The following is a 10706-nucleotide window of genomic DNA, read 5'->3' as shown; positions in this document are numbered from 1 at the left end:
TCCTGCTTAGAAATGTCCTTGTGAGAGACTGTATTACTCATAGAACAGAGTGGGGGTTGTTGTATTTTTTCAAGAAAATAATTGGGATCATGTGTATTTTTTTATGGAAACCAATTGATTTGAAGGGTGGGTTTGTTTCTGCAAATCTTTTTTTCTGGTGGTTTGAATTTTTTGTTGTTTTGATTTTAGAAATGTGATCTTGCCTACCCAGAAAGAGATGCTGGTGACTGGAGAACTAATACAATTACTAAATAGCAAGATAATGAAAGCTGATCATCTAGGGAGGGAAAGTCTGTCAGACTATTAACAATCACTGCTTTTTAATTAATACTAAACTGCTATACACTTGGGAGAAACAAGTGTTCTGTTAAAAATTTAGATTGGGCTTCCAAGGAAGCCCAAGGAAATGCATCTTAGGGCCCCTCTACACATGCAGAGAAAGACACAATGGGATCTTGTGTGGGATCGCATATTAGATCCCATCACGCTTTATTGCTAGTGCAGGGGGAGTCTAGGATTACAAGCCTGGGCTCACCACGCACCAGCTCCTGCAGCTGCAAGCCCAGAAGTTGACAGGGCTCAGTGGGGCTCACAGTGGAAGCTGTGTTCCCTGCACTGTCAGCATTGTTGGCTGCAGGGCTCCCAGCAGGGGCAGTGGGCTTGCAGGGGGGCAATGCTTCCACTGCTGCAAACCCTGCACCTCCAGAGACTCGCACCGGGGCTCACATCAGGGGCAGCATCTTTGGCTGTGGGGCTCACAGCGGCAGCAACAGGAAAAATACTGCTGCTACTACAAACCCCCTATGGTGTGGGGCTTGCAACAGAGGAAGCATTCCACCACATTGCTCCTGCTGTGAGCCCTGCACCTCACAAGGCTCACAGTGGGGGCAGCATTGTCCCCACTGAGAGCCCTGCAGCCAACAATGCTCACAGCAGGGGCATTTCCTCTGCTGGGAGCCCTGCAGCACATGCCAGCTGTAAGGCTTGCAGTGAGAGTAGTGCAGGGAATGCTGCCCCCACTGGGAGCCCCAACTGTAAGGCTCACAGTCATGGGAGCCAGCGCAGTGGGAACTCAGGATCGCCCCCTGCACTGGTGATAAGGCACAATGGGATCTAAAGCGCATCCCACAATCATACTTCCTGCCATGTATGCGCAGCATGGCAAGAGTCAAGATTGTGTGGCTCACACATTAAATCCCATTGTGTCTTTATCTGCACATGTAGAGAGGCTCAAAGCATAGCATCACGTAGAGATGCCCATGCTAACTTTGAACAAGGTGGTACATCTATATAGCAGAGTCACTGCCAGGCAGAGAAGCCAGTTCAGGTTCTGAAAGCAGTATTCAACTGGAAATAGCTTGATCACCTTTGTACAGCACTGGATATGTGCTCTAAGACTACCTTGAAAATCCCAGTCTTATTAACTTAACCATAAATTCAGTTAAGATCTCCAGGCTCATACATAATACACAGCTGAGACCCTCAAGATCTCTTGAAAAGCAATAACAGGAAAAATAGTATTGGCATTTCTGACATATATAAAGGTGAAATCAGGCAGCGTGTTACAAAAAACTCTCTCATGCTATTTTTATACAAAGCCAGAAAGAAACAAGCCCATTATTAAAAATCAATTTTAAGCCACCTTTAATTCTGCTTTTTTTCTGTGTCAGAGATTATGCATCTATGAGAAGTTTCCTATTGTTCATTAGTATGTTAATCTATATGCCACACTGCACTTTTCTCCTTGAATGCTTTATGTCCAAACTCTTAAACAAACAGTGCATACATTGACTTTTGATATTGGTAGGATTGTATTGTTTCCCTTGGCAAGACACAGCTGGTCCATATCCTGCTATTTGTACATGCTCTCTTGATGCTCTTCTGCAAACCATATACCTCCACGTGTCATTTCCTACAGGGGCCCCTTCTTCCCCTTCTAAGTTGGTTTATGCTTCACATGCTCTTTTGTACCTTCTATTTTCTATTTTATTATCAGTATTTATATAATCTCCAGACCCAGCTCTTGTTATTCTTTAACCTAACTTAAATGTTAGTTTTGAACTCTCCCTGGCAAAAAAGAAGAGGACTTTATTAGCAAAAGAAGTGTAAAGCTCAGGTTACTGAGTGCTTCCCACAACTCCCAAAGTGGCCTCCCACTCTAGCTGTGCATATGTGCAGCGCCACCCTTCCTTGCAATGTGAATTAGGCTGGCAATGTAGGACCAATGAACTGGATTGCCAAAATAAAAAGCATCACAAAACACCTTTTAAATCTGCTTTTCAGGACCTGATTTTAAACAGTGAACAACAGGTTAAACCAAACCCAAGAAATCATGGCTGTAATTGTTTTGGCTCTTTGTTACTTGTTATGCACAGATAAAGAAAAATAATCTTCTGAGATAGGTGTTTATCTCTTAATGTTACAAGTGTAGCTGCAACAAGCTCAACTATTCCAGTAGGAAACATATCAAATATGAGTCCCTCTCTGATCAGCACATGCTGTAATAGAAAGGGACAGTTTGAGAAGTCTGCACGGATACCTGTGGTTTGAAGAGCTCAGAACAGTTGGGGAAGAAGAGTGAAGCCGTGGCATAGGACCCTGACCAACCAGAACGCTCCTCAGAAGTGGCCCCAAAATAATATTCCACTTGTTCATCCTGTCAGACACAGAACATGCCTTAGTATGGCATCTTGAGAGTTTAGCTCAAGAGGCATTTTTACATGTACTCCAGGAGGCGCCCCCCCCCGGGGGGGGGGGGGGGGGGGGGGGGGCCCCGGGGCCCCCCCCCCCGGGGGGGGGGGGGGGGAGTTAGGGGGGGCTTTAATTAGCAAACACTTTTTATTAAAAATGCCCGAGCACCATGTGTATCAGCGTCCCACACACTGAAAAATGGTGGCAGGGGACTTTGGACTAAAGCTCACTGAACAAGCTATAGTTCAAAGCACCCCACTGCCATTTTTACACATGGGGATGCTAATGCACATGATGCCAGCCTGCTGGAGTGTGTTTATTTCTGTGCTCCAGCAGGCTTGATTCATCAAGTCTAGATTTCCAGCATGTAGGATCCCACGGAGATGGAAGAAGTGGAAAGCAGCATAATTTCACTTGATATGCCAATATCCTTGAATAGATTCTAATAGGACAAATAAAATAACCACCTCACATCCTATCTAATCCATATAAGATGAAGTTTCCCTTCCCTTGTGTTACAAAAATGCTAACTGTATAAGCACAAACATAAGTATGTTTACAGTGGGGATTAAAAGACAGTTCATAACTGAAATCTCAATGATCTAACAATAGAGCTGCAACCCAGTTTCTCTATATTTTTTTTAATAATCTCTGACATAATTAGCCTCTTACATAGTCTTATAAATGCAGTTTTTAATGCCAGACAGCCCAAAAGCTGTACAAATGAAAGTTTCTCTACATTATAAAAATATAAACATTTACTATAATACATCAGAAGCACTGAATGCTTGTTGTCACACAAAAGGAATTTAAGTTTAAAGCTTACTTACTTTATAGTTAACTACTTTAGCCTTTGCATTGCACCTGAAACAAGACTCTGCTGCTGGCTAAAAATGTCAACATTGCTGCTTACTGACTGGTCAGTCCAGAAAACACGTGAGTAATTTCAATCACAGGAATAGCTCTCATCAAGTCAGTGAAACAACTTACACGCTTAAAATGAAGCACAAGCCCAAGTCTGCATGCTTGAAGCCTAAATTATTAAAATCCTCATAGAGTTGATACTTTTCAGTATAAATTAGGTCCCTAAAAATACTGAGCCTGACAAAGAAAGTTAACTAACAAGAAAAACACATTATAAAAAGTTGTAAAAATAAGCTGTATGTTTAAACTGTATTTGAAAAACAACATGGCCCAAACCCAACTCCCTTTGGATGGAAAAATGGCACTTACACAGCTAACTTTAGCTGCATGCATATCATTTTGAGCTACTTCGATTTTTACAGCCTATGTATCGCTTGCACAACTTGGCAGGTCTTTCTGAGCTTGCTCAGAAAGATGCATTCCAGTCACTTACACTCCTCGGTGTATAATCTCCATGTATGTCAGGGAGGTGTGGGGGGAGGGAGAGGGAAAATGGATATCCAGGTCAGCCAAAGAGAATTTAAACTTACATCTCCCACTTCTCAGCAGTGTCCTAACTGTGAGGCTACAGGTGAGGTATTACCAAGTGCACTCTCTACTCCTCCTCCTGAAGCTGGTCCATTGGGGCAAAGAAGGGAAGGTATATAAGACCATGAGGACAGGCAACCAGCAGGACTGAGGCTCAGATAGATGAATCCCAGGTTCCTGCACCTATCCTCAATGGCATTTCTGCATTTTGCAGATAACAGTCATCAGAGGAAATAAACAAAAGCTATCCCACTGCTGTCTGCCCCATCTAAAATGCTACTTACCCACCTAAAGGTAGAGTTGGCTTTGGACCCATGTGTTTATATAAATTAAGACCACTGAAATGCAAATGAACTAAGGGACAAAATGAAAGTAGGCAAATAATGAAATTAATGATGTGCTCCTATTTAGAATGCTCACAAGTTTTCTTTCCTTTTTTCCCCTGATATGGGTTGGGTGTGGGTGTGAGTGATTAGATTTATGCATTTATTATTTTAAGCTCTGAATTTAGGGATCTTATTGGTATAAACACACAAAACCTTCATTCAAAATCCACTGAAGTCAATGAAAAAAAGAAGTCTATTGACTTCAATGGACCATTTCTCAAATCAAATTTCCCCTCTCCAAGAGCTTGCCACAACCAGGGTAGATTAGAATGACAGGGATGAAGAAAAACAGCAACATACATAAACCCAAGTCTGTTAAATCATCTTTTTATAAAATCCCAAACTGTTCTAGACAGTCCTTACCCCAAAGCTGAAGATTTCATTGTAGCAATCACAGTATCTTAAGTACCAGGTAACATTGTAACTTTGGGAAGGATTGCAAGCCTTCTCATCTCCTTCAACTACAAGGAATACAAGAGAAGGAAAAAAAACATAAATCCTATCCATGCCCAGTTTTCCCTCAGACATTACTGGACTAGCACCACGCATGACAGAAGGGAAGTATATTGAGACTAGAATTCCAGTCATCCCTATTACAGGATTACACTAGACTTCCTGAAAGTTGTTGTAATTATTTGCTCATGCAACTGCACGAGGGTATTAAGGCAAATAAAGAACAGTTCTTGTAAAATGCAAATTCAAAGAGCAACAGCACTGACCCCCACCATTACAATTTTAAACTATAATGAAGGATATTTAGAGGTATGGGTAGTATCACTTAGTTTAGACTAAATATCAGAGCACAGCTCTGGTGACTCTGAAACACTTTAAGATGCTACTTTAAATATACTTAATCCATCCAGTTAAGCTAACATCAAAACCAATCTTTTTTTAAAAATGCAATAAGCTAACAAGCAGTCTGCAGATCTAATGATCCATATGTAGCAAAACCGGCAGTTTTTCTTTTTTCAATACATTCTCTCCTCTTCCCCTAACCATTTCTGACTTTCTCTCTGCCCTCTCTGTCCCTTATAAGTGATTACTAGTACTAGGTAAGCCAAGTTATTGTATACTATTATTGTAATAAGCCCTTTTTTTATATTGTCAATAGTGTTCTGTTATGTTTGTATTGATTTTTACTGTTTTATACTGTGTTGTATTCCTATCATTTGTGCATTGATTTTTATTGTTTCATATTAACATTGTATGATTTAGGCCTGCAACGTGGGTTGGCATAAGTGATGTCAAGTATTCATTTTGTGTGTCAGGTTCCCATCTTGTCCCCATGCCCTGTTGTGCAAGTATGTTGTAACCTATGACTCATACCTACCCCTCCTATGTAACTTGGTTCCTGAATGAATGGCGCTTGAGAGACAGTGGCAATAGGTATAAAAATAGCTCCCTCTGAATGACCAAACCATCAAAACCAATCCCTGGACCAACGCCCCAGCCACTGGAACCAAAGGCTGACTCCTTGGGATGCCCTCTCCATCTGGACCAGCACCATGCCACACCACCTATCCACCCTGAGGCCCTGCCGGCAACCCCTCTCTGGACAACACCTGCTGGACAAAGACCCCTTTCCAGCCTGGATAGGTAGCTATCACCCCCCACCCTCTCTTCAACCAAGGACTTGGACTCTGTTTCTCTTCCCTACCTGGACTCCAACCCTTCCATTGAGTCTCTTTCTCCTGCTGCCATTGTGAGTGCTTGTGTGTGTGGGAACCAATAACTTCATGGGGCTGTGTAGTGTGTTGTCTGTTTAATAAACCTGTTATTTTGAAACCCCGAGTTGGGTCTGTTTCCTGACTGTTTCCTCCTTGCCACCACTTATCTGCCCCCTAATCTCTCAGCTGTCTGCCTCAGTTTCCAGCCCCAAACTCCCAGCTGTCTGCCTCTCTATCTTTCCAGGATGTCTCCTCCTTGTCACCAGGCTTTTTTCCCTTGCACCAGTAACCTCCAGTAACCCTGAGGCCACTTGACGTTAAGTAACCCCAAGCCTCAGTTCCTCAGCCAGCTTCTCTCTAGTCTACCAGTTCTAATCCCAGTTCCAGCAACTTTCACTCCTTACACTTTCTTTCTCTCTCACCTTAACCCTCCCCCAGGTATCCAAAGTCCCCCAAACACACACATACATACTGTACCATCCAAGTTAGGAACTCACCTGTGTGTATGTGTAGGTAGGTGGTGTGTGTGTGAACTGGTGAAAATATATATATATATATATATTAGTCACTGTATGCATGATATATGAATTAGCGATCCGTGTATGTATGCTGAGTGTGTGGGTATTGACAACAGATTGTTGTCTAATTTTCAGTGTGTATAAGCTTGAACTGGTGATAGGTGTGCATGTGCCTAGGCAGCAGTGTGTGTGCGCCTGGTAAGGGGTGTATGCACCTGGAGTGTGTGTGTACCTAATTGATTTTTGTGTATGTGCAATTGTATACCACACCCTCCTGTCTAACAGTGTGATATTGAGTTCCTGAACATTGGCCTGACCCCACAAGGCAACACATAACTAGACTGAACATTTTATTTTTCTAAATCAAAACCCTGAAAAAAAAACCCTCTCTTCCATCTCATTCTTTAACAGACATTGCCCTACACAAGTCAATAGTTTGACACAGTTTTGAGTCCTAAAATATGACTGTATGGTAAGAATGAAAGATAATATTTAAGACTTTATTAACCCAAGAAGCATTTTATCATATCCAGTCCTGTTTCAAATCCTGTTCACACAATAAACCCTGATAAACAGAATCTGACAGTATGAATACAAATAGAAACAAGATAGACAACAATTACTCTGTTTACTTATACAGCCACAGCTGTATTTGCCAAGCAACCAAGAAGCTACACAAGAAGGGGATAAAACAGCTATAAAACACTGCATTTCCTCACTACATTTCTCGACTTGTATCTCTGCCCTCATCAGGGCTGTTCATTTCAGATTAGGAGGGGGCAGATAATTACAAGCAAGACCTTTTCAGTTAGGAAAAAAAATATTAGTTTAAGGCTGAACAATGGAGCCCTTAAAAAATTAGTCACACATGAAGCCATTATGCAAATGATCACCATGAGATAAGGGTTCCATATTCAAGGATGAAAACAAACATAATGCACCTACTAAAATTAAGAACCTTATTATGGTTCCTTTGGGTAAGGGTGAAACAGAGTTATCTTCTGTTTCTGCTGTTTGGCATAGCTGTAGACTAGAGAAAGACAAAATTTCAAAGGAGCAGAACAATTTAAATCTCTTGAAAGTGCCATACTAACCAATGGAGACCTCAAGACAGAGGTAACATCAAGAATAAAAGAGCCTTCCACAGCATTCCCTAATCTTAACAAGAGGTAGACAAGGTTCTTTGGGTAAATCTGATATCTTTTATTAGACCAACTAAATAATTGGAACAAAAATTCTTAGCACAGTTTCGGGTTTAAAAACCCTTCATCAGACTGAGGAAGCATCTGCAATTGGTGTGTGTTCTTCCTGGATGGAATGAATAGTAAGGAAGCCAGAGGCTGGTATGCATCTTCCTTCTATCCAGGCAGGGAGGGGTGTCAGTTTGAGTCCCTCCTTTGATCACAACTATATTAAATATAGCACAAGAGGAGGTGGCCTCAAGTAACAAGGTTCCACCTCACTTAGGATATTATAGATCAAGTGTTAACATGGTTCCTGTGTAATCCTCCAACAGATTACAGATTGTAAAAATGGGTAACACAAGGTAGGGAACACACCTTTAAAAAAGGAAAGAACAGCTCAACCATAACATCCATTTACTTCCTACAACATATGAGTAGGGACCTACCTTTTCACCATGCCTCCCACCCTCAACTCAAGGGGCCAATTAATGTTGCAGTTTTTGCTTCTCAACCGCTCAGTGGCAAGAGGGCAGGGAATGTGGCAAAAAGAGCAAAATTAAAGGTACTGCTGTGCTGTGAACTTCTGCTGCAATTTAGGTAGATCCCTTCATATGAGGTTCATCTCAGCTTTATCCAGACTGAGCTTTGGCCTAAAGCTCCTGTCCATGGACAACCTCCCTCAAGCTTTTGCCTTGACTATCAGCAACACTGACTGAAAAGACAGCAAAACAGCAGAGTGTCATCAGCATACTGAAAGTCCTACAGCTCTGTCCCTTCTCACCTAGACTGCAGCCTGATACACATAGATCCCAAAGAAGAAAGAAACAACTTCCCTTTATCCCTTGTATGAATGTATCTCCAGGAAAGAAGGGAGCCTCACACCCATCAAGCTCCTCCAGCAATCGCCACTAAGAACCAGTCACCCACTTCAGGAGTTGCAATCGCCATCCCCCAAGGACTGAACCTCCGACCTGGCCTGGTGTTGTGCACCCAGAATAGGGCAGGGCAACCCTGCCACCAGACTCTGTATCTGGGGAGCTGCCCATTCCACCCCTCCAGATGGAAGAAGGGAGACCACCTCATCATGATCACCAGAAGTCATGTTATGGAGAAGCACCTTCCATCCCTACTGCAGTATTTATGCAAGTTAACACCCTCTCAAAAATCAATGGTATCCAAGGCATCTGACAGATCTAACAACAGACAATCATGGACACCCAATCTTCATCAATTAGCAGGAGATTACCTATCAATGCAACCAGTTCAATAATTATTAAACTGAGATATTGTACAGTTTAATGAGCACTTTCATCCAACTGTTTCTCCCTTGTGATAATTAAAAGTGGGACTGCTATGCCATGATCACCCATCAAATCCACTTACAATTCAGGACAACTGTGGTGTTGCTGAAGAGAATCTTCCCAAAGTTAAAAAATTTCTTCTCCTGCAAAGACCCAAAGGAAACAGTTAGGTGCTTTAGTACCATTACAGAAGCCAAAGGCATAAAGAGAAGCCATGCTGTTCAGCATGTGCAACTAACCTGGTTGACAAGCATTTCCCCACTCCCAATTCCAATGGGACATGCACTTCCTGCTGCACTTTCAAAGGGGATTTGCCCTGCTGCCCTTTCAAAGGGGATTTGCCAATGTTATCTTTTGTTCCTGTTTTGCTTGGTTTTAAATCAGCCTGTGGCCCCCCGCCCCCCCCTTTTTTTTTTTACTTCTTTATGATTGATAAAAAAGATCCTCAATTCTTTCCCTTCCCCCTCTACTCTTTGCCTTCCCCTTCCCTCCCCACCCCCCACACCTGCCCTCCACTTCCCTCTGCAAACAGGATCTGTTCTTAAAACTAGCTGGACTGTTAACCTGGGTCATATCACAGTATCATAGTGCTTAGGGTCAGAAGGGACCTAAACAGATCATCAGGTCCGACTCCCAGCCCCAGGCAGGAATGGGTGCCAGGGTCATTTCACTCCAGCCAAATATCCACCCAGCCTCCTCTTGAAGACCCGTAAGGTAGTAGAGAGCATCACCTCCCTTGGGAGCCCATTCCAGAGCCCGGCAGCCCTAACCGTAAAGTAATGTCTCCTGATGTCTGTCCATCCTGAACTTGCTCTCGACCAATTCGTGGCCGTTATTACTAGTAACCCCGGGTCATCCAATGAATTTAAGCCAAGACCTCAAGGGTGCCAGAGGGAGCGTGCATTTTCCGGTCTCACAACTCGAAGCAACGTCGAATCTTTCCCAAAGACGTCACTTCTTCCAGAGGATCCAAACACATTGGTGGAAGGGATAAAACCAGGCCATGGTCTCTGGGGGAAGCCCTTCCCCTCCTGGGCTGGGCGTTTTCCTCCCCTTCACCATTGGGACGTCAGCACCTCGCCAGTCCCAGGGGGCGAGATGTCACCAGTGGCACGTCACCCGGCGGGGGGTGCTGGCACAGCCTCCCCCGCAGCCCACAGGTGCCCTCACCCCAGAGCCCCTCTCCCGGCCCCTCCCCAGGCCATGGTCTCTGGGGGAAGCCCTTCCCCTCCTGGGCTGGGCGTTTTCCTCCCCTTCACCATTGGGACGTCAGCACCTCGCCAGTCCCAGGGGGCGAGATGTCACCAGTGGCACGTCACCCGGCGGGGGGTGCTGGCACAGCCTCCCCCGCAGCCCACAGGTGCCCTCACCCCAGAGCCCCTCTCCCGGCCCCTCCCCCCTCGGCCCGCCCCGGCCCGGCGTGGCCAAGAGGCCGGAGGAGCAGCCTGGGCCCTTGCTCCCAAACACACCGGCCCCCGCAACGCAGCCGGTCCGGCCCGGGGCGCGC

At 44.2% G+C, this 10706-nt stretch overlaps 1 protein-coding gene across 1 annotated transcript in view; it reads right to left on the bottom strand.

Moving 5' to 3' along the window:
- Window positions 1-10706, bottom strand: part of TMEM87A (transmembrane protein 87A) — a 36222-nt gene that overhangs the window by 23426 nt on the left and 2090 nt on the right. The window contains exons 2-5 of the mRNA XM_014526390.2: window positions 9970-10076; window positions 9282-9342; window positions 4893-4990; window positions 2540-2656 (exon numbers count right to left, since the gene is read on the bottom strand). Of these exons, the coding sequence (XP_014381876.2) occupies window positions 2540-2656; window positions 4893-4990; window positions 9282-9342; window positions 9970-10076 (383 nt within the window). The remainder of the gene's footprint in view (window positions 1-2539; window positions 2657-4892; window positions 4991-9281; window positions 9343-9969; window positions 10077-10706) is intronic.

The sequence above is a fragment of the Alligator sinensis genome, unplaced genomic scaffold (assembly GCF_000455745.1).
Source record: "Alligator sinensis unplaced genomic scaffold, ASM45574v1 scaffold1336_1, whole genome shotgun sequence".
NCBI lineage: Eukaryota > Metazoa > Chordata > Crocodylia > Alligatoridae > Alligator > Alligator sinensis.
The sequence above is the reverse complement of the archived record's forward strand: the minus strand, read 5'-3'. Positions and strand labels throughout refer to the sequence as shown.